This window comes from Chelonoidis abingdonii, chromosome 2 (assembly GCF_003597395.2).
Source record: "Chelonoidis abingdonii isolate Lonesome George chromosome 2, CheloAbing_2.0, whole genome shotgun sequence".
Lineage (NCBI taxonomy): Eukaryota > Metazoa > Chordata > Testudines > Testudinidae > Chelonoidis > Chelonoidis abingdonii.
In genome coordinates, this window is record NC_133770.1 from 110,152,360 (window position 1) to 110,180,089 (window position 27,730).

Here is a 27,730-nt window from a genome sequence, read left to right on the forward strand (position 1 = left end):
GATCCCCCTTGTCCACATGTTTGTTGACCCCTTCAAAAAACTCTAATAGATTAGTAAGACATGATTTCTCTTTACAGAAACCATGTTGACTATTGACTGTGCTTTGTATGAAGAAATGCTTCCTTTTGTTTGTTTTAAACCTGCTGCCTATTAATTTAATTTGGTGACCCCTAGTTCTTGTGTTACGAGAAGGAGTAAATAATACTTCCTTATTTACTTTCTCCACACCAGTCATGATTTTACAGACCTCTATCGTAGACCCCCTTAGTCATCTCTTTTCAAAGACGAACAGTCCCAGTCTTATTAATCTCTCCTCATATGGAAGCTGTTCCATATCCCTAATAATTTTTGTTGCCCTTTTCTGTACCTTTTCCAATTCCAGTATATCTTTTTCATATTTGAAACTTTTAAACCAGATTACAGGCTCTTTGGCAAAGGGATTTTCTCTGAATTATTTACTTGTGTTGTGGCTGGTACAATGGGGCCCTGAACCCTGACTGAGTTCGTTAGGTGCTTCTACAATACAAATATATAATAAGAACATACACAGTTCTAGCAATGTTCTGTAAGGAATAATACTTCATTGTTAGATGGACACAATACATGATCTAATAGGTTTTTGCATCTCTCATTTTAAAATACTATGATTCCTGGGGTCAGAAACCATGGCAGGTATTTCTCCTTTGTATGGAATTAACAATTTGGATCGCAAATGTGTGTACTTAAATGCTGAAGAAATTGTGATAATGTTAATTTCAGGTATGATAATCTCACGAGAGCAAAGGAATTCAGAGTACAGACTTCCACTCTGCCCTTATGTCATCCCATTTGGCAGACAAAATAATCAATATTCTGAAACTTGCTGGTAAAGACTAGCTGAGCTGTAACAACTGAGCACATCAGGGTGAGTTAAGAGTAAAAAAAGCAGATTTCCCTCCAAATGTTCTTCCTCTGTTAGGATTAAACCCGATACTCATTTTAAAACAGCTTTCAATATTGGTTTTTTATTTAAATAGTGGTATCACTCGTCATTTATTATTTGTATTCTGGTGGCATCTAGAGGCCTTGCTCTGGGGTCGATTTCCCATTGGTCTAGCCATTGTATAAACAAAAGGACGGTCCCTGCCACAATATAGGACATTGCTGGGTGACAAAGTACTGTTTTTCTGGAGCTCCACCTGCTTCAGTCCTCTCTCATTTCATACACATCACTGCACACCGGTCTCTCTTTCTGTATTTACTAATAGGCAGTATCTTACTGAAACCACAAAGGATATTCCAGGTCTACAGGTTATTATGGTCACTTTAGGACTGACAGTCCTAACCTGTGAATGCTCCACATTCATGACTCTTTTGGGCCTTGATCCTCTGCTGCCTTGCACCTCATCAGGTCAGTTACACCTATATAAGGTAGGCATGCAATGCTTTCAAGTCACAGTTCTCCACTCCCCATCACAGATGGTGGCATTTTGCACCCACTTTTTTGCACTTGCAGTCAGAGTGCTGTGCCACATGCATTGCAGTATCAGTCCTGGGTTTAACTGACACAAACCATGGAAGTTCATGGATCCTTGTCTATATTTGGGGACCCACTGGTGCTAGCACCACTGCATCTGAAGCAGTGGCAGCACTGGTGGGAATTTTCTCCTGTAGTTCCCATGTGCATGCACAGCCCTAGATAATAAAAGAAAAACTTACTCTTGCATCAAGTTATTTTTCATCAAAGCCACTCCTTGTTTTGCCATTGTACATAACTCCGCAAGTCTACACTTGTTTATTGTGTTCTTCCAATGGGAAAATCTTTGCAGGTGCTTTTTAAATGATGAGAATTAACCAATATGAGCTGCTCATCTGCGTCAATAGCACACCAACAAGGAATTAAGCCTCAAGGTGCTAAGATAGCGAGAAACTGCCACGGCGTTCACTGCACTGAACTGAACAGGAGGGAGCACAGGTGGTTTTCTAGAAATTCCTAATGTAGACAATTCTTGGAAGCTCAGAAAGGGCCTTAAAATCCAAAGCCCCTGAAGTTAATGGGAGCCTTTCCATTGACTTCAATGAGCTTTGTGTCAGGCCTCCAATGGCCACTATAAATTGACTGTGACAACGGTTCCACTGTAAGCCACCGTATATTGCCAATCCCAATCCAAAATCCTAAAAGTCCAATAACTGGAAGACAAAAAGCTCTTATTCTTGTAATATACGTAATCACTTCACTTTTACTATTTAATTCCTACCAAGGAAACACCTGGGGAAAGTGAAACATCTTTTTAAAATGGTCAACCACATTGGCCTTGTTAGGCAACAGAGTTGTGTTGAGGGTAGTTTGGAACCACACCAATGGGTGAGGTCCAGGGTCTGCAGGAAGAGTGAGTGCGTTACGCTGGCCAATTCTCTGGCCACAGCCAGCTCCTCAGAGAGAGAAAAGTGTGTGTGTAATGGCCTGCCCTAGAGGTGGGTGCAGGAGGGATGAGTCTCTGACTGGACGACTGGGTCTTGGGGTGGCAGGGAGGAAAGGAGAAGCTCCTGAGCCCTTCCCCTCTTACGTATCCTTGCAAAGACCAATTATGCAAAATATGAGCAAGGGTGGGAGAGTGTGTGCGTTGTGCTGAGAGATTTTGTGCTGATTTTACAGGTAGTGAAGGAGGGGCGTGCATGAGGTGGTGTGAGGGGCTGTCTGTTTTTGGGGTTATTGTGCTTGCTGGTTGTGTTTTTTTGTTGGGAAATTAGTGATGAGTTGTGTCAGTGGTGTTGTGCTATAAGATTTTGTGTTTATTTGTGTGAGTGGTGGATGAAGGATGTGTGCTGCTGCGAAAGCCTAAGTGTATTTGGGGTACTTTGAGTCAAATGGATGTGGTAGTTAGGCCAAACAATTCATCATCCGTGCAGTCAGCACACAACCAACAAAACTGTTTCATGCAAAGTAGCTGTATAGTAAGGGTGGTGATTTGGTTGATATCACAGTGGTTCAGGACTCTTGGTATGGCAGAGATACCTGCCTTCCTGCAGCTGTACACAGGTGTATTTTGTAAAGCCAAATGGCTGAGAACATAAATATTGGATGGTAACAGACAGTGAATCCCAGTGATGACTGAACCTGATATTCTAAACAAAATGAGCTCTCAACCACACTTGCAGCTGTTTCCATCACTTAACACTGACTCAACTGACATTCTAGGCTTCAGAGTGACACACAGGTGACAATCCTGGAGTTTTATTATATCACTAACACTGTTATTTCTATTTTCATTGTTGAGTTCACAACAAAGGTTAAGCTTCTTCCTTTAACAAGAGAATGGGCATAGTCCTCTTTCTCTTTTTTAAGTGTGATCAACCGCCTTCATTTTAATTCAACTTTGTTAAAGGAAGCCCAATTTGAGACTCTCGTGTCTTCATGACTGGTGAGGAAACATCTATGGTAGGTTAAAAAGTGGACTCAGTTGCAAACCCACTTTTAGACCCCCGCAGGGGAGTGATGAAGCAGAAAGCACCCCATCATTCCCCCGCACGAGGGCATGCTACTCTCCCTCTCATGCAGGGGGAATGATGGGGTGCTTGCAGCCTCCTTGCAGCCAACATGGAAAGGGAATCAAGAACCAAATTATTACTTTGTGTCACAATTTTGTCCTTGATCTGCTCATGGGAAAGAGCAGCAATGTGCTGTTCTTTACTCAGGGCTTGTGGTGACTCCACGATCTAGAACCATATGATATAAGCCACAGTATGATCATGTAAGATGGAAAAAAAAAGTAAGGCTTCCCTACGGCTGACTGCATAATATGAGGTAAAAAATCCTCCCCAGAAGAGGAAAGTGTGAAATTTTACTCACTGGAATGGCAATGAGCTAACAATCCCCATATAAGCTACAGAGAGAGATCTAGAACTAGGTTAAGCAGGTACATCTACAAAAAGGCAGAATTTGGCCAGAGGGACACATTTTTTATAAATGGATCAAATGATTTTGAGTATTAACACACACAAATATCTTGATCTGGATTTGACAGCTTGTAGACTGATTTGCAGCTCATTGCAGTTTGTAAAATGTGACCAAACTGTGAGGGAATACATGACCGGATACACACATGCATAATCTCGTTCTGCAGTTGTTAGAAGAAAGCAGAGGATAATTTTAAACACTGGCAAAGCTGAAAACACTGATAACTGGTATAATCAAAACCTTTGAATCTTAACTAGTGCGGTGCTCCGGTATGTTGCTATCTGTTCATTTAATATTCACCCTGATAAAATTAGAAATTGAACATGTCAAAACCGTTAACAATCACAAGCACAATTTTTAAGAAGTGCTGGGTTTTGTCATTAGTCTAATCTGGTTGCCCATAACGACGTTTACTAATTTTTCTCCATCTGGGTACTTCTGAAAAGAGAGGTAATTTAAATTAAATACTAGTTTAAAAACCAAGTTAATTACTTGTGTAATCGTCAGCAGTTTTAGGTTCAGGTAATATAGTCTTTCTGATCTATAGCCCTTGTACCAGAACAAGGTACTTACCTAGCATTAGTTAAATTTAGATGACACCACTATCCACTATTATTCTCCGCCCACTACTGTTTTGCTAATCTCCCATACCAGCTGCTCAAATGTTTACATTTGAAGGGCTTTCTCTGTTTGTACAGAAACAGTCTCTGCACAGTATCTCTCATCTGTACATTTACCAGACTGAAGGCAAGAAAAGCTTGCTGCTTGATTAATAGTTTGAAACGTTTCTTACTTTTCCCCCCTCTTCCCACTGTGTCAAATACATTGCCATTAGATTTTTACAAAACAAGCCCTCTGTTGCAATTTGTGGCCTTCATTCTGATTTTATTTATTCAACTATAAATGAAAAGTGACTCCACTGAAGTCAGTGTAATTACACCACGTTCACATGAGTGTAAGGGAGATCAGAATCAAACCCTGTATCTGAAAGTATGCAGTGCTGCACAAAACTAAGGAACAATTGCTATAATTGGAGAAAAATCCTTACATTTTACATTGCAAGTGGGTACAGCAGGAGACTCGGAGTCAGGAACTCAAGTTCTATTTCTGGCTCATTATGATACTGAGGCAGTAAGGCACTTAAGCAGGTGCATAACTTTAAGCATATGATTGTAAGCTCTTTGGGGCAGGGACCGTCTTTCTGTTCTGTGTACAGCACCTAGCATAATGGGGTTCTGGCTCATGACTAGGGCTCCTAGGCACTAACACAATAAATTAACAAATAATATTATATGTCAATGGGCCTACTCGGATGCTTAAAGTTAAGATGCTGTTTAAGTGCTTTCCTGGGCCAGTGCCCATGTTACTTGCCTTGACCACACCACGTTTCTTATCTCCCCTCCAGCTTCCTCATTCATAAAATGGGAATGATGCTTCCTTCCCTCACATGATTAGAGTGCAATCTGAAGTTTGTGAAATGCTTTGAGATCTTTTGATGAAAGGCTATACAAGTAGGAATTGTTGTTACATGTAAGAAAACACATTTCAAGAACAGAAGTGAGCCTGGGTGGATCAGAATATGCTATCAAAAGCATATAGATTCCCCTCCAGGCCATGTACTGTTTCCTATTTCTCCTCCTTCCTTTCACAAAATGGTGTATAGAATGTCTTCATTTAAATTAAGGATGCTAGGAATAGGAACAAAGTCCTGAATCATTTAGAAAGCTTTAGTCATTGACTCTGCTCTGTGAGGGCAAGGTCAGTGTTAGGTTTACAGGTACGAGAACAACAAAATCTAGTTTGGTGATGGTCAAGAAACTAAGAAAATATTGTCAAATGGCTACTTTGGCTGTGAGCTACCTTATCCTAGAAAGTCCAGTCTCACACCGAGGTACAAGGGAGGTATTCACATAATTCTCATTAACATTACACTGCCCTAGATCCATGTGAACAACTCCCACTGACGTCAAAGGCAGGACTGAAGACAGTATATGGCCCAGTCAGAGTTACATAACTCCCCTGTGCATCAAAGAGAAAACACAGCTCTAAGGCTCAATTGGACAAACATTTCTTCCTCCCACAAAGTGAAATACATTGTGTCCTGTCAGCAAATCCTCTCTCCCCTGCCATGTGTTTGCTGAAACACATGATTTCACACATTACCAAGTAGCTCATTGCTACCAATGAACAGTGAAATTTATGCTCAAATCATGAGATCATTTTATGTAAAATATATGTTATTGCTCTCTAATATTTTTAATGATAATTGAGTCTGCGCTATCCATGCAAGTATTTGGAAAACAACCAAATGGAATTTTTGTTCAAGCTTCATTATGCTATAGCTCTTTGGATGCAAAAGAATTCATATAATCAGCAAAGACAAAAAACTGCATTTTATCTAAATTCTGTATACTCATAATTATATTTGGGGTGCTGGAACAACTTGTATAGTGGGAGTGCTGAGATTCATTGAACCAAACTGTAAACCCTGCAAATGATGGAAACCCTTCAAGACAGGAGGTGCAGGAGCACCCCCAGCACCCGCATCTATGATTATTTTACACTAATATAATAAACATGTGACTATGACTCAGAGTCTTCTGCTCCAAAGAGATAGGCCCTTAACACTTGAAGAAAAGGAGACTCTCCATTGCATGTTAGCAATATATGGCCTATGACACACAATGAAAAAGTTCTCACTACATACAGTAAAGAGCAGTCACAGACAAATTTGTTTATTACCAGTAGTAATATTTGGGAACTTTAAACCTTTGAAGGAAGAGTTTAGAGAGCCAAATATAAACTGTATCCTACATACACAGAAATATGAGAAGTCTTATTTTATGAAACTATAGATTAAATAGTAGAAAATCAATCACAAACCTTGGCCCTAAGGTACACTTGTCTTTAAAGGTGTTATTTCCAACACCCCTATATTTTTGCCAATTGCACTGAGCACTGTGTGAATGTGAATTACAAGCCTATTTTGCCATTAAGGGGTTTCTGGCAATGTCATATACCAAAGAAGCAGCACTAGAATAGATTGAGATGGCACCAGAAACTATCAAATGGAATTAATTGCTTTGCCTTTCTGTTTTTTGTTGTTTTTTTTTAAATAAACTATATAATAGCCAGACGCATACAAATTAAGCCAAAAAGCATGGGCCTGATTTGCTGTTGCTTTACTTCAGCTTTGCACTGAGTCAACATCACTGATTTCAGTGAAAAGGTGGAACAACATAATAGTGAATCAGAAACTTAGTCTTTTCCAGTCCCCTTCTCTCCTTTCTCCTCTTCTTCACCTGAAAATGCCACTGCAGGGTCTTTTCTTTAAAACGACTTTAATTAAAAATCACTGAAGGAGAAGCTTTTGCTGAAATGCTTCTGGAACAGCAACAACCAAATGGAAAGATATTAAACCTCCTAGTGTCCAGAGGCAATCTAGCATTCCATCCATAAATTACAAGTCAGGAAACAATGAACAGGTGGACTCTGAGAGTCTACTGTGTAGGAAAGCAATGCACAGCATTGCTAACTCTATGATTTTATCCTGAGCATTGCAGTATTTGATGTTTTACTTAAAGAGCCAGCTCCTGGAGGCAAATTATTATAAGGAATCTCACCAGTCATTTAAAAAAAAAAAAGCGTCAAGCTGCTATGATTGCAGAGAAAAGCTTGAAAATGTACCATAAGTGCTCAAAAATCAGAAGGTAAAAAAAAAAGAACCTCTACATTATTGTTTTTAAATCTCATGGTTTTTTAGCCATTCTTCTGATTTCCGGAGCAGGGCAGACAAATTATTTTTGAAGGCTTGGGGTTGGCGACACTGTGTTATAGACAGGGCTGATCTTACTGACTGCTACTAGGTTTTGCTGTACACTTCCCAAAATAAGACTCTGTTTTCAGTCACTCATAAACTGTGTGAAACAAATTGTTTGGGTTGAAGTTTGCCATGCTGGGTGTCTGTCAGGCTGAATTATTTTGGAAAATTTCAGCCAAAACAATTCAGCTAATTCTGAGAATGAGGCCAGGGAAAAGTATGTTGTTTTGCCCATTTTAAAAGAATTATTTGAAAAGCTCTAGTACTCAATGTTTTGAAGCAAGGACTTAAAGCAGCAGAGCGGTGGCCTTTTGCTGTCCCTGTGAAAATCCACCTAAATTTGGCCAAATTACAAACTTTTGAAAAACCACAGTTTGCACATGCTCAGCAGAGACGTTTAGATTTCAGCATCTAAGTTCCCAGATGATTCCATGAGTACTGGGCATGCTCCAGTCTGGGGCTGGACAGCACCTTCCCTGTAACTGCAGCTGTTGTGGGCTGCGTATTGTGTGGGTGTCTGGGTACCTGAAATGACAGAAAGGAGACTGCCTCTCCTGTACTCTCAAGGACCCTCCTGTTGGGCCCAGGAAGCCTGGTGTAGAAAGCTGCACGATTCAGCTGTAGAGGGTACAACAGCAGGACTTGCAGGGGGTTAGAACACAAAACTGAGGGTGTGTGGGGGGGAAGACTGGGAGATGACAGCACAGTTAGCTATCTGCCTTGAGTAAGATCCCATCTGAAATCTGAGTTAGATGACTGGCCAGCTAGCCCATTCTGTTGCTCACACTACCACGGCCACATTTCTATTTTTGGCACACTACCTGAGCTAGAGCTGATATGTCTAACCAAGATGGAAATTATATCTTCAGCTCCAGTGTAAACATACTCTTAGCCCTGAAAAACCCAGAAACTAGGGTACCTGTGCTTGAGCTCCACCTACTGGCACCTTATCTGTTAACTAACTAACTATATACAGATACTCATAACTTTAGCAAAAAGAACAGGAGTACCTGTAGCACCTTAGAGGCTAACAAATTTATTAAGCCTAACTTGATGGGCTTGAATAGAGACTGGAAATGGCTGAGCCATTATACACATTGAATCCATTTCCCCATGTTAAGTATTTTCACACCTCTTGTCAAACTGTCTGTAATGGGCCATCTTGATTATCACTACAGAAGTTTTTTCTCTTAACTAATTAGCCTCTTAGAGTTGGTTGGGCAATTTCCACCTTTTTCATGTTCTCTGTATGTGTATATATATCTCCTTACTATATGTTCCATTCTATGCATCCAATGAAGTGGACTGTAGCCCACGAAAGCTTATGCTCAAATAAATTTGTTAGTCTCTAAGGTGCCACAAGTACTCCTGTTCTTTTTGCAGATACAGACTAACACGGCTGCTATTGTGAAACCTGTCATAACATTAGGTAAATGGGGACAACTCCCATCTCCTGCAGCTTTTAGAGAACATTTTCTGGTTCTTATGTTACCGGTTAGACAAATTCTGTTAAAGAAAAATTGTGTGTAGGGAGGGGGAGAATTTAAAGGCAGGACTGAAGACAGTATATGGCCCAGTCAGAGTGACGTAACTCTCCTGTGCATCAAAGAGAGAACACAGCTCTAAGGCTCAATTGGACAAACATTTCTTCTTCCCACAAAGTGAAATGCATTGTGTCCTGTCAGCAAATCCTCTCTCCCCTGCCATGTGTTTGCTAAAACACATAATTTCACATATTACCAAGTAGCTAAATACAATTTAGATGGAGCTACTATAAGTGGGTGCTAACTGGTGGATACTCGTACTCAGGAAGTGGTTATTATGCTCCCATCCTCTGGAGGTATTCAAAGTGGTGGTTCCGAGGGTCTGTTGGATTTTCATCCGACTAGATGTTGCTAAAGACGCTTTATTAGTTTGCGTCGACCAACTGGGAGATTGCAACTGCTTTGGAGTGAGATAACTTCAACTGATCTGGCATTGGACGATATCTGACGGTAACGTTAGTTCATAGACGAAATGAAGTTGCTCCCTTTAGGGGACAATCAGTTTCCACATACGCATGGGAGAGACTTGTCTAGGAAGGTATGAGAAGGTCTAGGCTGGTCCTAGTGGCACCTAAACTATGGGAGTCACGGTGTGTACTGCTTAACAAAGCCATGTTTGGGATGCGTAACAGGTGTGTTGTAAAAGACCGAGAAGTCTTCTTCGCTCTACTCTGCGCGGTTAGGCCTCAACTGAGTTTGTGTCCGTTCTGGGACCGCATTTCAAGAAGGTGTGGAGAAATTGAGGGGTCCAGGGAGAGCACAAGATGATTAAGGGCTTCGAAACCTGACCATGAAGAAGGCGAAGAATTGGTTTATTTCGTTTGAAGAGAAAAGAGAGGGGCACATGATGCAGTTTTGCAGGTTATCTAAAAGGTGTATGCATCAGAGGAGGGAGAAATGTTCACTTTAGCCTCTAAATGATAGACAGAGCTATGGGCTTAACCTGCAGCAAGGGTTAGATATAGGTTGGCTTTAGGAAAGTTCCTAACTTTTTTTACCTTGATAATTGCCTAGGGAGGTTGTGGAATCTCCATCTCTGGAGATATTTAAGAGTAGGTTAGATAAATGTCTATCAGGGATGGTCTAGGCAATATTTGGTCCTGACATGAGGGCAGGGGACTGGACTCGATGACCTCTCGAGGTCCCTTCCAGTCCTAGAGTCTACGAGTCTACGAGTACAGTGAATGGGAGAGTGAGAAATTGCAAAAATAAAAACAAAAAGTGTAAACAGAAACAAACAATTATTTACAACATGGTCACCATTATTACTGCAAGAGCTTTGCTACTGGCTCAAACAGCCACATGTCCTAGTGAAGGACAACAGAACCCTTAATGGAGGTTACAGAAGTTGCAGCATATTAAGAGCAAAAAATATTTTTAAAAGGTTGGCAGATGTTCTGGAATTTCTTGTTTATAGGAAAAACTTCCATCCTTTGAGTTTAAAAGGTGACCACTAATGGTTACCAATGTCCACAAACTGTGGCATTAGCTATTAAATACCAGTATTGGTTACTTTTCCAAACACCAGTGCCATAGTTTTCCACTACCAATCAACCCTACTTCATATTTTAGAGTTGTACTGTACTGTAATGTATGAATATTGATATAAACTCATACAAATACACAACAACAGACTGGCACACATAAAACGTGGTAATGCACATTAATAACACTGTGGGTTTGATTTTCAGACTGGACTTAAGCTGACCTCACTTTTTGTGCTTGTGAGTTCATATTAGCGGATGCTATTTGTCATTTTAGACACAGAACTATCAGATTGTGCATCATAACAAAATTAGTTGGCTCAAATTATTCACAGTGGCTAACTTCAGGCATACAAAGAAAGGCCAGATTTTAAAAAGCTTACCCGGTATGTGCTGAAGGAAATCTCTGAACATTATTCTTCTGAAATCATCTTCCTAAACCACAGAAACCTTGTGTGATAAGATTTTGTGCTGAAGTTTCAAAACCTCTGACAAAATGCCTGGCTGTGTTTTTATTAAGTATTTTTTTCCAAACTGATTTATAACATAAACAAATTCCACATTAGAGATATATGTGATTCAGCACTTGGGATACGTTGCTTCCTTGTGATTTATTAAACTATTAGGACCCTCCAAAATAAACATAACTAATTTAGCTCTTGCTGGTAGCAGTATCAGGTTTCATTTAGATTAGCTGTTCTTTGGAGGATAGTGACACCATGTGGCAAAAATTACTCTATACTCCCATTTCTTGCATGCTGTTCTAAATTCCAACTGAAAGACAATAATCCTTCTGAATAGAGCAGTGGCTCTCAACCTTTCCAGACTACTGTACCCCTTTCAGGAGTCTGACTTCTCTTGTGTACCTCCAAGTTTCACCTCACTTAAAAACTACTTGCTTACAAAATCAGACATAAAAACACAGACATGTCACAGCACACTATTACTGAAAACTTGCTGACTTTCTCATTTGTACCATATAATTATAAACTAAATCAATTGGAATATAAATATTGTACTTACATTTCAATGTATAGTATACAGAGCAGTATAAACAAATCATAGTCTGTATAAAATTTTAGCTACTACGGACTTTGCTAGTGCTTTTTATGTAGCCTGTTGTAAAACTAGACAAATATCTAGATAAACTGATGTACTCCTTGGAAGATCCCCCAGGGGCATGCACACCCCTGGTTGAGAACCACTGGAATAGAAAGAGAAGTATAACAAACTGTTCCAAATGTGTTGTGACTTCTGACTACTATATTTGTTTGCGTGTAAATACATACTATACACACATACATACACACATATACACATACATACACACACACACACTTTTCAGTAATTTGTTCACTTTACAAAACATCATATTAGGCCTATGCATGTCTGTTTTTCAGTTCTGCACAGCACTGAGCTGACAGATCCAGTACACAAAGAGGGAAATTAAGGAAGATATTTTTGTTTCATTTAGAATAATTACTTTATTCCTATACAATCTTTTATTTTTATAATGAAGCCTTATGTTTGATGGGTGCTACAGACCACTAAGCAGAATTCTCTTCTCTTATTTTGCATACATTCTGTATCTCTATGGGATTACACTTTCCTCCTACCTTTACTTTTACTGATGCCAGCGATACATGTCTTTTCTCGTTTATTTTGTCTGATTTCCCCCATTGTTTTAAAAAAGGGAATTTTCCCTTATCCTGTAAATGACTAACTACATGGTGGTGGTAATAATGGCTCCAAACAAATTGTATAAATATGGCACTGAATACTGTTTGACTGCTAAAATTAATATACAACCATAGGCGTTGACTCCGTGGGGGCTCTGGGGCTGGAACACCCATGGGAAAAAATTGGTGGGTGCTCTGCACCCACCAAAAGCTCCCTGCCCCACTCCCCCACCTCAGCTCATCTCTGCCTCCTTCCCTGAGTGCCACGTGCCTGTTTTTTCCCCCAGCTCCCAGTGCTTGCGCCGTGAAACAAGAGTTGGGGCAGGGAATTTGGGGAAGGGGTTGGACTAGGGGCAGGGCAGGGGTGGGGAAAGAGTGGAGTTGGGGTGGGGCCAAGGACGGGGGGGCACGAGCACCCACCAGCACTGGGGAAAGTTGGCGCCTATGTAGACAACCTTTGCTTGAATAAGCTCCCACTATCTCTCACTTTGTAGAGTTGCCTTCCATTTCTCCATATTGCCTGGCTCTCATACCCCAGAATGATTATTTATTCTACAGTTCAGGATAGTAAAGAGAGACTGGAGACCATTGATGCAGAGAGAGGATGGATGGTCCAGGACTTGTAAGAGCTGTGTTCAATTTCCTGCTCTACCTGAGACTTCCTGTTTGACCACAGCCAACTCACTCACTTTCTCGGTGCTTCAGTTCCCCATCTGTAAAATGGGGATAATTGTACTTCCCTACTTCACAGACGCATTCTGAGGATCAGCCCATTAAAGAGTGTTAGGTGCTCAGATACTATAGTAATGGGGGCAATATGAGTACTGTAGATAGAGCTCTGCTGTTCAAAGGGCATTGACCAGGAGCTTCCAAAACCCTCTTTTCTACTCGCTCACCCCTCAAAGGCATGACATTGCTATGACCTTTTCTCTGGCAGCCAATGCTGAACAAAGCTCCCTCATGGGCCCAACATTGCTTTCCCTTGTGCCACCCAGAAGGGAATCTCTGAAGAGTCATGGAAGACATTCCCTCCTTACAGATCCAGAGCATATACCAGTTTGCCTTGCCTTTGTTCTGGCACCTGCTCACCCTGGTGGCTCAGCACCAAATTTGAAAGCCATGCTCTGGGGCAATGCAAAATGCCTTGAGGATGACACAGAATTGCAAATAACTGAAGGAATTATAGTAGAGGAAACACTTAACAGAGGATATTTTAAGAAAAATTAATATCTTCCATTTATAACACTTCTCAGCCGATAGGATCCCAAAATATCTTTCTAATTTAGGGCTGACCCTGATGTCCTCACTCATACGAATTAGTACTTTACTTCAATGGGACCATTAGTGGAGTAAGCTGTTATTCTATATGATAAGGGTTTCAGCGTTTGGCCCATAAGGAGCTATATATATATCATAATTTCACTGACTACTGAAATGCATCCACCTCTGCGTTGTGTTAGAGCAGCCGTTCTACAAGGCAAGACTACATGAGAAACTGGGACTTGAAATGAAAAGCAACATCGTATCTAATTAAAAATGCAGAAATTTAGATAGGTAGGTAGGTAGGTAAATAGGTGGACTGTAATTCGCTGAGCTGGAATTTGGCTAGGACACCAGAATTAATACCCTTATTCTTAAACAAAAAGAGTGTAATGGAATCTTTAATGCAAGTGATCATGAGCTCGGTTTTATGTCACATCTGAATGATGATGGTTACTCTCAGTGCCACAGTGGGGTGGACACTGACTCACAGGGAAAAAGTGTCATGTATGGAGTCATTAACTCCATCTTCTTAAGCACCGAGCATTTACTCTGCCATGTACTGATCTGGAGTGGCCCTTCTTACATCTGCAGGTAACAAATAATATGCTCAACTATTATTCTTTATAAATAGTAATTAAAATAATTACTAAGCATAAAATAAAGGGCAAGCTATACTTACAAGGATTTTCACAATGTTTAGTAACCAAATCTTACTTTTTCCTAAATATGAGTATTATCAGAGCCCCCAGTCTCTTAGTTCTGCCAGCCTGTATCGTTCAAAAATCATTCATTGAAAGGAGAGTAATTAAAAAAGAGTAAAGAAACCAGAGTTTGTGGTCATATATACTTTAGCAAAGCTATATATGTCTACTCTCAACTACCCTAAGACTAGATTTAGTTTTCTATCAGATGTCTGGTGTTACGTACTATGCAATGATTGAGTTAGAAAGAAATGTATTATTGGAATCTAGAGTTTAAAAGCTACAATAAAACAGTTTTTATTATTAAATTATTATTATTATTATTATTAATACATATTCATTAAGTCCCATTTCCATCAAATATATATACTTGAAAAATGATGAGTGACTAGCAAGAACACAAAATAGAAAAAATATAACAAAAATGCAATGTGGTTCAATATATATCAGCTCTAGGGTCTAAACATGTCGATAGCTCATTCTGTCTCCTTTACATAAAAAAAATACCTACAGTTCACTGATATTAGATGTTCATAGATATTATGGCCAGGGGGATCATTTTGATCTCTAGTTTGACCTGCTTTGTCACACAGGCTGTACAGTTTTTATCAAGTAGTTCCTGTGTCAAGCCCTGGCTGAGCTACAGCATATCTTTTAGAAAAACATCCAATCTCTATTTAAAGATATCAAATTATGGAGAATCCATCACAACCCCTAAATAACTTGCTCCAATGATTATTTACCTTTAGTGTAAAACATTTGCACTCTATTTCTACGAAGAATTTTTCTCACCTCAGCCTCCAGCAATCAGATTTTGTTATGACTTAGTGCTAGGTTAAAAAGCCCCTTACTATTAGAAATATTCTCTCTCTTTACCATGGTAAAGTCATTTCATACCCTTCTCTTTGTCAAGTTAAGAAGTTTGAGTTTCTTTAGGCTATAATGCCAGGTCTTCAGCAGGTAAAAAGATGTGTTTTTACTTTTGTTAGTTTTCAAGTGGTGACATCCTAAAGAAGACGAGACAATTCGTAGTTTTCATACGTGAACAATTTGAGTTAAGGGGTATATCACAATCTGCTAACTCATGTTAAAACTACAAACTACCTAGGATTTTACCTTGTTTTAGTTATCACCTTTTTTTATATAGTGAAGGCACACCATAAAAAGCATGTTTCCAGACCACAAGTTATTGCAGCTCTTTTCTGAAGTTTTTCCCACTGGTTTCAGATACATGCATTAGGATGGAGATGCAATACTGCCGAGCAGACTACTTACACTTCTCATTATATGAATTTTCTGAGGAACAACTTTCATACTCATATTTTAAGCATATCCATACATTTTATTAGGATGAGAACCATAGCAAGTAACATAGAAAGCTAGATGCAAAAGTATGAACAATGCCCACATTGTACTTAAAGATTAATTGCTCTTTGGAGGAAAAAAATAAAGGATTAATCACTTGACCTAAAAACGTTCCAGTTATTGAACATTGGCACATTACCTCTGATTATAAGATCTGTTTGTACCTAAAATTATATTGTTGTGATTTTAAAATAAATAGTTAGTGTTTGGGGTAATTTTTAAAATAGTTCTTTTCTTCTAATGTCAAAGTGTGATTTGATCAGTCAAAAGAAATGTAAGGATGTAGGCCAAGGGATAGCACAAAGTGTAAATGGAGGAACTGTGCCTATGTCTTTACTGCAAAAAAGTGTTTTTTACAGTCAGATAGTGCTCTCAGTGTAAACTCCTTGTGTAGACAGGGCACAGATAGGTGTTATCCAGATGTACCTAGTTGAAGTCAACTCTATACCCCTTACCGGGGTGTACTTTGACTAGTTACATCCATATAAAAACCATCCTTGCCTCCTCTAGGACGTTACATACCCTTTTTGAAGTGAAAATATGGCCTATACCCCAGCTATCCTGTAACACCATCATCACCTTTGCTGTACCTGCTCCTGTGATTGAGAAAATTCTCTCCGGACTTATTGAACTACAGTTTTCAAATCTAACATCCACCCACCCCTGCCATATGTGTTCCATCCAGTTCTCCTCTCTTGGCCTCTTTTTCACAACTGTCCCCATTTTGGAATTGCTCTATCATTTGTTCTGCCTCAATGATCTGACATTTTCTTCCCACCCCTTCCTCTTAGCCAAAGAGCTGCAGTTTCAGCCTGAGCATCACCTCCCCAGACACTCCTTCCAGTCTCATTAAGGGACTGAGAGAGCTCAGGCTCATGTTTCAGTCATCTAAGATGTCACCAATATCTCTTCTAAAGATTTTGAAAAGTCCTCCAACAAAAAGGTAATTGTGATTAATAATTAGTTCACAGATTATAAGGACAAAAGAGACAACAGTGAGTATCTAGTCTGATATCTGGTATAATCAGTTAGTGTCTAGGTTCTCCAACTATCTTGCCACGGTCATCTATCAGAAAGAGGACCTGATATTTCTAATTTTAAAAACAAAAGCAAAAAATCATTTATAGAAGTATTTGGAGCCACACTGATGCACCAAAAAGGAGTGCACCAGGCCACAAATGAAACTTATTATTTGCACACAGTTCAGCATTAAAATCCTTGGGTGAAATCCTGGCTACACTGAAGTCATTAAGAGTTTTATTTGAAGACTCCATTTTGCATTTTAGGTGGTCAGAAAAGCCTGAACTGTATGTTAAGACATCCAAGTACTGGGGCAACCACACTATAAAGCGCACTACTGCTACTTTTTTTAGTCAAGCAGCTGGAATAGCATCTGCTGATCTGAACAATCTAAGGAGGCAGAAGCAGCAAAAGTATCTAAAAGCCATGTTAGTACTTACATCCAAGCTCCTTTCACTAGCAGTTGCAGAACTAAAACCATCCTCATCCCCATAGTTACCGTCCATCCTCAAATGATCTTCTGTCTGCAATACAAACAAGCAGCCTATACCAATGTGGGAAAACAAACAAAACAATGCATAATTGTGCCAAATCAAAGCACTAAATCTGGGCAAGGCCAGGGCATTCAACTAGCACAGCTGCCTTGGACTTCTTTTTTTTAAAGAAATATTGACTAGTTTGCAAGATCTCCCTAGTATAGCCAAGGCCAGAGAAACAAATGAACAGAGAGACCTAGGAACAGCAGAAAAAACAACAAATGCAGGAATTATTCAGCATGACGAAAGAAAAGAAGAGCTAGTAGAAAATGGATACTGAAGAACAAGGATCACATTGCCACTGATTCTCCTGGGTGCACAGGGGTAGGGAAGCATGCAAGGGACAAGCACAACATCTGTCTCTGTGAGTAGGTACTACTCATCTTTGCTGATTCCAATGAGCAGACTGGCCAAGAGACGGGTGGGGAAACACTGAGCTGTGACCTTGCAACCCCTTCACAATAGCCTGCAGGGTAGAGCAATAAGCAGCCCTATGGTCCCTGTAGGGCCAGTGCAGCTGCGTTTGGCTCCCTTATGCAGGGCTTTGTGCAAAGCATACAATCTATCCCTAAGTGTAAAGTGTGTGCAAATCAGAATGAATCTAAATACATGGGAAGCAGAAAATCAAGCAGTGAATCAAGTCTTGAATGAAATCTTGCGGATGGAAGACAAGAGAATTGTGACTTGAGAAAGACCATTGTAAAGGATAGAAATTGTTTATCTTCAGTGTTAGCAACAGGAAAGAGCTGTAAATTGCATTTTTAAAATATATTTTTCATGCTTTATTTATAAAGTGTCTGGATTCTCAAACTGTAGCCAGTGAAGACTAGAATCAAGACTGGGATTCCTTTCAGATCCTGTGAAAATCACAGCCAAGAATGTATTTTTCTTTTGTCCCTAGTTTATGAACATTAGAGAGAGAAAGGAGTTTTGAATCGTGCATAGCTCATAAGTAATCTCATCCCCATCCCCAGGGATGTCATAAAACCAGGAATGTAATCATAGAAGTGGTGCAAGTCAAACCTGAGGAGAACCAAGTAGAATACCAAGAGTGTACAACTCACAGCAGAGATTTTTTTTTTAAAGTAAAAATTATGTGCATAGTAATATATTATAAACAAGCCATCCAGAGGAAGGATGGTCTTGCAGTTAAGGCTTTGGACCTCCTTTTTAAGAGACCTGGGTTCAGTTCCCTGGTTTGCTATATACTTTCTGCTGGGCAAGTCGTCTTGGTGCCTTAGTTCTTTACCTGTAAAGTAGGGATCATTTTATCATAGAGGATAGCAACCCCTGCTTGACCTGCTTCCCATCCCTTAAAACAACCAATTTGCAAGTGTCACCAATAAGAATTTTCACATGGGTCCAGAAGCTCAACTCAGGACAGATTTTCAAAAGCACTCAGCACCTAGCAGTTCCCATTGTTCTCAGTGGGAGCTACAGGGTGCTAAACTCTTACAAATATCTGACCCCAACTGTGGTTGCTGAAAACTTCTGACAGCCTAAATGATCATTTTAGAGAATTTGACCTTGGACACTGGCCGGGTTTAAGCTAAATACCAGTGAAGTACAAGCACATATTTCTTAGTAGTAGTTAATCAAATATATTTATCAACTTCTGAGTTTACTCCTCTTGCCTTAGGACCAACTGAGATGTTGGGCTATAGAAACATGAAACTAAGTATTCCTTTTCTACCCTGGTATTGTACAGGGGTGAACTTTGTAGTACTTTATTATCCCATTCAATTGGGAGTAAACACTGTAACCAAGGTTGCCAAAAGTTTCAGTTATAACCTGGTGTTTTCACATATTCCCAACTTTCTGAAAAATTCACTTGCAAGTTTCCTGCATAGTCTCTGTGACCAATGCAGGAAATTGAGAAAAGTTTCTTCATCAGTGTTTGAGTTCTGCAAGGAAGGAAAAAAATATTCCCCACATTTTTCCCTTTCAGAAAGTTACTGCTACATTTTCCTCCTCGGTTATGTTAAATACGCTTGAAATCTGACAGTTGTCATAAAATGTTGGCCCCAGTGAAGTTAATGGCAAAACTGTCAGCAGGGTCAGGATTTCACCCTTAATGTGTATAATGACCTCAGTTGAAAAACAGCGGTGCCAACTCTCACAGTGTTATTGTGAGTCTCACCAATATTTGTCATTGTTCATAAAAGCTCCAGGATTTATGTGATTAGGTGAGAAACTCAGCTTTAATTTAAGAAAAAAGGTTTCAGCTCAGAAACAAGGTGGCAAAGAAAATGAGCCCCCAAATTTATTATTTTTTAAATATCTCATGATTTTTAAGCCAGTCTCATGATTTTGGAATGCTTGGGTTTGGCAACACTGCAGCTGGGCAGAAATTATTAAAGTTAAAAAAATAAATAAAATTGGCTGCTGTGTATGCACAATATAAACTTTCCAGTATAAGTTTGCAGTTACAAAAAATGTGCTGTACATATGCAAGTTCTTTCTTAAATGCACTCTTATCAGTGTTGGTTATTAATGACTTATGCTCTTACACTACATCACCATCCTTACCCCGCCACAATGGAATGGTTTGTTAATAAGAACGCTACATGCTTATCTAGGGTCAGATTTTCAAAAGAGCCCATTAACTCTGGATGCCTCCATTTTAGGTTGCTCAGTGTGGGACCTCTGGATTCTGGTTTTTCAGAGGCTGAATAGACACAGCTCCTATTAACATAAGATGGAATTATGGTAGCTATTCACCACATGCAAGTGGATACATATAGGTGGACTTATGCCCACAAGGAGTCATCCTAACTTTTATGAGATGCTGCAGGAGCATAAGAGTTTGCCCATGCATCTCTTTGAAGGAGTGGGATCTTAGGTGCACTATCCTTGTAGATTAGGAGTTAGATTTTCAATTACGTAGGTACTCATGTATTGATGTATGCATACCACACCTGATTCACACACATCCAGCCCCCATATGAACTTACAAACTGGGGTGTGTATGGCTGCACAGTCTACATGTGCCCAAGCTGGGCACAGATCAAGTCCTCTTCTAAAGCTCCTCCTAAATCTATTGATATGTAGCAGGGGTAGCCAAACTTGCTGGCCCTCCGAGCTGCATACAACAATCTTAAGAAATCTGAGAGCTGAGGAACACCTGCCGGGATCCATGGCTTGGGGCTACAGCCCCACTCCTGCTGAAGTCCCGAGCCCCGGCAGGTGCACCCCGCAGAGCTGAAGCCCCAAAGACCTCCCTCCCCGCTGGACAGAAGCCCCTATTCCACCACCTCACTGCAAGGCAGAAGAGGTCTTGAGCTCCACCCTCACAAGTCTAGTAGGTGGAGAATGGGGCAGTGGGGCAGGGGGCTTGGGAACTGCACTTTCATGGTAGAAAAGCTGTATATGGCTTGCAACCCACAGTTTGGCAAAACCTGCTATACAGTACCCTTAATTCAAGAGTGGATTAAGGCAGTATCCTGGGATCCATGCTTGGTCTGAGGGAATCAATAAGAAAACAGGAGGCTATTGGAATGGAGGGGTCTTGGGAGAAAGAATTTATTATGTGGAAGGAACATCAAAGAGTCCTTGTAGAGGTTATGAGAAGAGTCTCTGCTAAAGGGGATTAAACTAGACTCAAAAGTCTTGGTGCATCCTATCTCCAGTTAAGGCCTTGTTCCTCCACCCAAGGAACTGAAATCCCACTGACTTCAAGAGACGCAGGACTGGGCCCTTCATTGTAAAAGGCAACTAGAAAAGAAAGCAAATAATGTTTGTTTGTTTTTTCACTTTCTTATCATGTATGAAGAAAGATTGAAAGTTTATTGCTCTTCTTCTCTTTCTTTATGTTGCACTCATAGAAATTTTGACCTTGTCCTTTCTGGTTTTCCTGGAGGCATGGATAGATGTCTATAGAACTGGCAGGTTCATGACATCACAGATTCAAAGGCAGAAAAGTCTAAAGGCTTATCTACACTTAAAATGCCACAGGGGCACAGCTGAGTTGCACCACTGCAGTGCTTCAGCACAGACACTTCCTACACCGATGGGAGGGGTTTTTCTGTCAGCACAGGTAATCCAACTCTCTGGGAGACAGTCTACATCTGTTTACACAGGGACTTAGGTCATTTTAACAACATGGCTCAGGAGTGTGGATTTTCCACACCCCGACTGACACAGTTAAACCAATCTAATTTTCTAGTGAGGACCAGGCTTGAGTTACTGAGAGTGGAAGTGACTTATTTGAAACTGCTTGTCATTGTTAATGCCTATTGAACTCAACAGCTTAACATTTAGAAGAGAATGTGTTTTGTTTAATGCTCACCACACTCAACTACTTCAATTAAGGGCTGGATTTGAGACTTCTGATTTTTCTAAAGTAAAAATGCCTAGCAGGCAGGAAAACTGCCTTTTAAAAGTGAGAAACACATCTTTCAGGCTTCAGCAATACCAAAATAAACTCATTTTTTAATTCTTGTCCAGCTCACCTTTAACTCTATTCCCAGAAGCAAAACTTCTCCAGCCTGTCAGTGCATCACAGTTTGATATTACTATGATGCATGTGGGAATTGCATTTGATTTTTGGATATTGAGGTTTTACACCTAAGACTATTTTTGTAATCTAAAACATAGTGTTCCACTTTTCAGACCCTCTTAAGAATGCCCATTAAATATTGCTCACTCCTGCCCATGGACTTGTTGATCAAAATGGTTGTGCTTGAATGTAGTTTATACATTTGTGGATAAACAAATCCTTGAAAGAAGAAATATAAAAGGCACCCTAAATAAAGGTAGAAAGAAGACAATTCTCTAGCACGATATAACATAGGCAATGGTTTGCAGAACCCTTACCTTGTTGCTTCTTTTATTAACTTTGAAAAATCCCAGAAATCCTCTCTTTTCTTTTTCTGTTGAGTCGTTGCTTATTGAAGAATTTTGACTTGTTTCTGAAAAAATTATATTGGGTTATTTTTTATACTCTCAAAAGCACAGTTACAAACCCAGAAGTTTTAAAAACAATGATTCCAAGTTAACTCTTTACTCCCTGAAATATAAGTTGTGTGTGCATAAGGGTGATCATGAGGTAAAATAATATAATTAAGTAACAGATTCTGGATCCTCACTTGGATCAGATCCTCTCTAATTTAGGGCCTGGTCTAATGCTCTGAAGCCAATGGGAGTCTTTCCACTGACTTCAACAGGTTTTGGATGAGACCTATTGTAATCCTGAGTCTCAGATTACGCATTACACACAAGAGTAAGGGATTGTAAAATCAGTCCGGAAGTTGTCATTAAGACACTACAACAGTAATTTAGGGCTTGTGTCCTTCGAAAACACTACAGTGGCACAGATGTGCTGTCGCAGCTGCACCACTGTAGCACTTCAGTGTAGACACTACCTATCCTGACAAGAGGGGTTTTCCCACTGATTAGGTAATCCACCTCCCTGAGAAGCAGTTGCTGGGTCAACAGAAGACTTAGTTCAGCTAAAAAAACACAGCTCAGAGGTGTGGATTTTTCACACTATGGACCAACTCAACCTAATATTCCTAGTGTAGACCAGGCATTAGTCTTTGAAAATGCTTTTAAAGTACATATTAGGAGTCAACCTTCTCTCCTCCCCCACTGCCAACAATGCTCCTTTAAAAAAACTGATTATAGATTTTTAACAACCCATGGGCATGGTTCAAACCCATCAGAAGCCAATGCAAAGACTCCCATTGACATCAGAGAGTTATGGATCAAGCCACATAATAGGAAAAGTAAACCTTCCTGTGGAAGCGGAAGCTCTTTAGAGACTGATCTTGCAACCTTTACTCATACTAGTAGTGCTATTTAATAACATCTTTCTTGGTATTTCTGTGGATGTTCTAGGGCAGTGTTTCCCAAACTTGGGATGCTACTTGTGTAGGGAAAGCCCCTGGCAGGCCGGGCCAGTTTGTTTACCTGTCGAGTCCACAGGTCCGGCCGATCGTGTCTCCCACTGGATGTGGTTCGCTGCTCAGGCCAATGGGAGCTGCTGGAAGGGGCGGCTAGTAGGTCCCTCGGCCCGCACCACTTCCAGCAGCTCCCATTGGCCTGGAACAGTGAACTGTAGCCATTGGGAGCCGTGATCGGCCGGACCTGTGGATGCGGCAGGTAAACAAACCTGCCCAGCCCGCCAGGGGCTTTCTCTATACAAGCGGCGTCCCAAGTTTGGGAAACATTGTTTTAGGGGAGAGGTGACGTAGGTGTGGCCAGGGAACCAAACGCAGCCCAGAGAGTCCATGTCTTCCACACTGCCGTGTCTTAGATACAGAAATCAGCCTTGAGCTGACTAGGGGATTGCATATCTCAAAATTCACTGCTCTATACTCATCTGTTTCACTGGCAGCCGGTGGTATAATGAACAATATGATGCGACCCTGCATTATGTGCCAGCAGCCAACAGGAAAGGCCATTCTGCGCTCAAGAAGCTGAATTCAATACACCAGTTGAACAACTCTGAACACCCAGCTCTGATTAATGATAGTTCCCCACCCCTCAACCATTTGCTCTGCCACTTTAAAGGCCTGATCCAATGCTCATTGAAATCAATGCAGTTGTTCTCCCATTGACTTTAGTGGGCAATTGATCAGACCCTAAATGCGGTCCTCTAGCTCCTGGCAAGTTGTAACAGTCTTGATGTCTGCAGAAGTTTTAACAAACTGAGAAAATTCATGAGTTAAAAACACTTGCTTGTTTTGTAACATGAAAAATAAGCAAAATGACCTTAAATTATTTTTTAACCATAAAAAACCATCTCACAAAGGAGACTCTTGTAAAACTTTTTGCATGTCATACAAAGCATCACATTTTCGTTAGAAGGTGTTAAGTGCATACAGCAGACCAAAACACAGTAAAAGAGTAAATATGATTAACAGATTAAAAACAGAACCAAGAAGAAAATGCCCCTCCAGCTCAACAAAAATATCAGCAATAAACTAACCAATATCTTCCTATATGGACTACCAAGCATTGCCTGCATTCATTGGTCTGAAATTGCTATCCCCATGCTTAGTGCTAGACTGTGATTCATTGTGAATAAGGGCTTCACAAGCCATCCCTTAATATTTAAAAGTAAAGACTGAGGGCCAAGTGGAGTTAATGGGAGCTATATGCAAATATATGGGAGCAATTGGTCCCAAAAGTTGAAAGGGAAATACATATTTATTAAGGAACATCTGCACTAAACACACACTATGGCCCCAGTCCTGCAATCAGATGTGCACGGGCAGATCTCTGCATCCATGAGAAGTCCCCTTGACTTCAATGGAACTCCCGTGTGAGTGCACCCAGGTTGACCCACACAGATCAGCTTTCCAAAATACGTAATATCCATAGTGAATTTACAGACTGCCAACAGCTTTATTATAAATCCCTTAAAAATTTTACACAGGGATGGGATTGCAGACATTGTGTATATTATTTCACATCAACAAAGAATTCAGGGCAAAAGTTTCCTCTTAAGTCCATATGGCAGATCATGACTGATACTACGTTCTCTGAATAGGAAGACAATGCAAGTAAGGACAGAGAATGCTGAAGTCAAGGGATGAAATCATGGCCCCATTGAAGCCAACAGTTTTGCTACTATTTCAATGGGGCCAGGATTTCACACATGGTCCTCAATATGAATCAGAACACTGTGCTTATAATTTTTTTGATAAATTTGAAAATAACCCCCACTTTTTGTTTCTGAATCACATACAGCGAACACAAAAGAACACTGAGGACTAATTTTCTAAAGTTGGACAATTTTCGATAGACTTGCAAAATGAGTTCCTGCACCTGTTGTGCCAATATTTGCATTTATGTAACTCAAACAGCCATATGCACATGTAACTGAGTAAATGTCCAAGTATGTACATGTTTGCACACATATTTTGCAGGCACAGTTTAGAAATCAATGGCTGAAAATGTTTTAGTTTCAAATCTTTTCCCCAGGTTGTTGTAAAAAAAAAAGTTGGCATTGGTTTCTAAATCAAAAATGTGTAACGGAAAAGCTCACAATCACAATGATGTCTACAGGTATGTCTACACAAGCTATAGTCATACCCAGTGATTGCAATATAGACATCTTGTGACACTGGACCCCTATTCTTCACAGTGATATTATGAGGATATGATTATGACATAATTATAATGTATGTTATGCAAGATAAGTCATGTGAGATGTCACTGAAAAGGTTATGATTTGCTGAATATGATTATCCTATTTGTATACATGTATCATCTTTTTATCTGAAGTTATGAATACTGACGATGTAGCTATATTTCAAATGTAGTTGCACCTGGGTAACGCCCACTACACAAGATGCTTGTAGTCTAGATCACTGTGTGAGGAAGGACCTATTCAAGGCAATGGGCCATTAGGAAAAAACAATAGGCCTTAGGAGAAGCTTATCTTCCACCTGGGGAGCATTCATGAGAACGCTATAGACAGCCTCTGAGTAATGGCTGCTATGACTCTACAAAGACATGATGTGACCACGTCTCTAGACTCCATCTTGGGATATCAGTGTTTTTCCACAGACCAGTCTGGGAACCAAGCTTTGAAACAAAGGGTTCCCACCATAAGCAAAAGCTATATAAGGCGAGGAGCGACATCTTCTGGTGTGCTTCACTCCCTACTCAAGGAGACTCCTGAAAAACCTGAGGAACAAAGATTGAACTGGGGAAAGTGCTAGAACCAGACTAAAGGGATGTTTAGCCTGTGAATGGTACACCTAGGGATTCCAAACTGTAAGCAAGTGCAGCTTGCTCCTTAAGAATCTGCTGCCTGCTTGTGTCATCTCTTAGAGTGATAATCTGCTATTCATAACCAATCTAATAGTATATTAATTTTAGTTCGCTTTTTCGTTTATTTGCTAGGTAATCTGCTTTGATCTGCTTGCTATCCCTTATAATCACTTAAAATCTATCTTTTGTAGTTAATAAACTTGTTTTTGCTTTATCTAAACCAGGGTGTGAGAATCATAACTTGGGGCAAAAGGTTGTTGCCTATTCCTCTCCACATTGAGGGAAGGGGCAAATTTTATGAGCTTATGCTGTACAGTTCCCTGTGCAACATAAGATGAAATGATTTTGGGTTTATACTCCAGAGGGGGTACCTGCCTGAGTAGCTTTCCCATGTAGGGACTGGTTATAGAGCCTGCTTCTAACCACAGCTGGATGTGTCCCTGTACGTATGCTGGTGAAAGTGCAGGCTGGAAGACTTTGTAGCTTGTCACAGCAGTATGGTGTGAGAGGGAGCCCACGCAGGACCCCTTGATGGGTCAGGGGCCTCAGTGGTACTCCAGTTCCAAGTGGCACCCTGGGGGGAACCCATCACACATCCCCTAATACAGTGGTCTCAATTAAAATGTCATTGTTTATCCACAATTATCACACACGGGTATCTCAGTATGTTTTTTTCCAGTTCAAAAATAAAGTACAGGTAAACCCCAATTAGTTAAACAAACAAACATTCTCATTTTGCTCATATGTGAATTTTGAAATCATGAGACATATCAGAATTTAAGATTATCTGAATTCAGATATCACATTTTAGATTACAGGCATCTACCAGGATTCCATGCATCAGTATGCGATAAGGTTTTAAAATATTAACATTTTAATAGAAACCATTCTATGACGAATGTATTTTCCCTCCTCCCACTTTGGCCAGAAATGCAGGCAAGTGAAGCAGTCCATCTGTACTGAAAATAATCACTGTCTATGATATAAAACAGATAATGCAAACAACTCTCTTCCCTGTAGCATTTTATGCCATGACCTTGCAATTTTGTTATGCTACCAAAGCCATGCTGAAGACAACCTGAAGGGGAAACTGATTTCCCTCAAGCATTGTTGTACAGTACCTCTATAGCTTAGAGAAGGTTCAGACTGAGTTTTTGATGGAAGAACTGGAAAAGGCAGGCAATGAGAAGACAAAAGAAACCACATTAACTTTCTGACATGTCACCCGGTAAACCACAGATACTATCCCAGGGGTTGGCAACCTTTCAGAAGTGGTGTGCCAAGTCTTCAATTATTCACTCTAATTTAAGATTTCACGTGCCAGTAATACATTTTAATGTTTTTTAGAAGGTCTCTCTCTAAGTCTATATATTATATAAATAAATTAGTGTATTGTAAAATAAAAAAGGTTTTCAAAATGTTTAAGAAGTTTCATTTAAAATTAAATTAAAATGTTCATCTTACGCCACCGGCCCGCTCAGCCCGCTGCTGGTCTAGGATTCTGTTCACTTAGGCCAGCAGCGGGCTGAGTGAGGCCGGCACCCGGAGACTCCAGATTGGTAGTGGGCAGAGCAGCTCAGCCCACTGAGGCTCAGGGGTTCCATCCACTAGCTCCTGCCACCCGGGATCCCGGCGGCCGGATCCTCTCAGCCCACTG

General features: G+C 40.3%; 1 protein-coding gene across 4 annotated transcripts in view; it reads right to left on the reverse strand.

Annotated features, from left to right (window-relative positions):
- The window catches only part of COBL (cordon-bleu WH2 repeat protein), a 270,372-nt gene that overhangs the window by 141,849 nt on the left and 100,793 nt on the right, over positions 1-27,730 (reverse strand). For 2 of the 4 annotated variants that reach the window (XM_032776586.2, XM_032776587.2), the window contains exon 6: positions 22,165-22,259. In XM_032776586.2, coding sequence (XP_032632477.1) covers positions 22,165-22,259 — 95 coding nt within the window. Of the gene's footprint in view, positions 1-17,253; positions 17,338-22,164; positions 22,260-27,194; positions 27,240-27,730 lie in introns of all 4 variants that reach the window. The other 2 variants (XM_032776584.2, XM_032776585.2) reach the window with 2 other exon arrangements.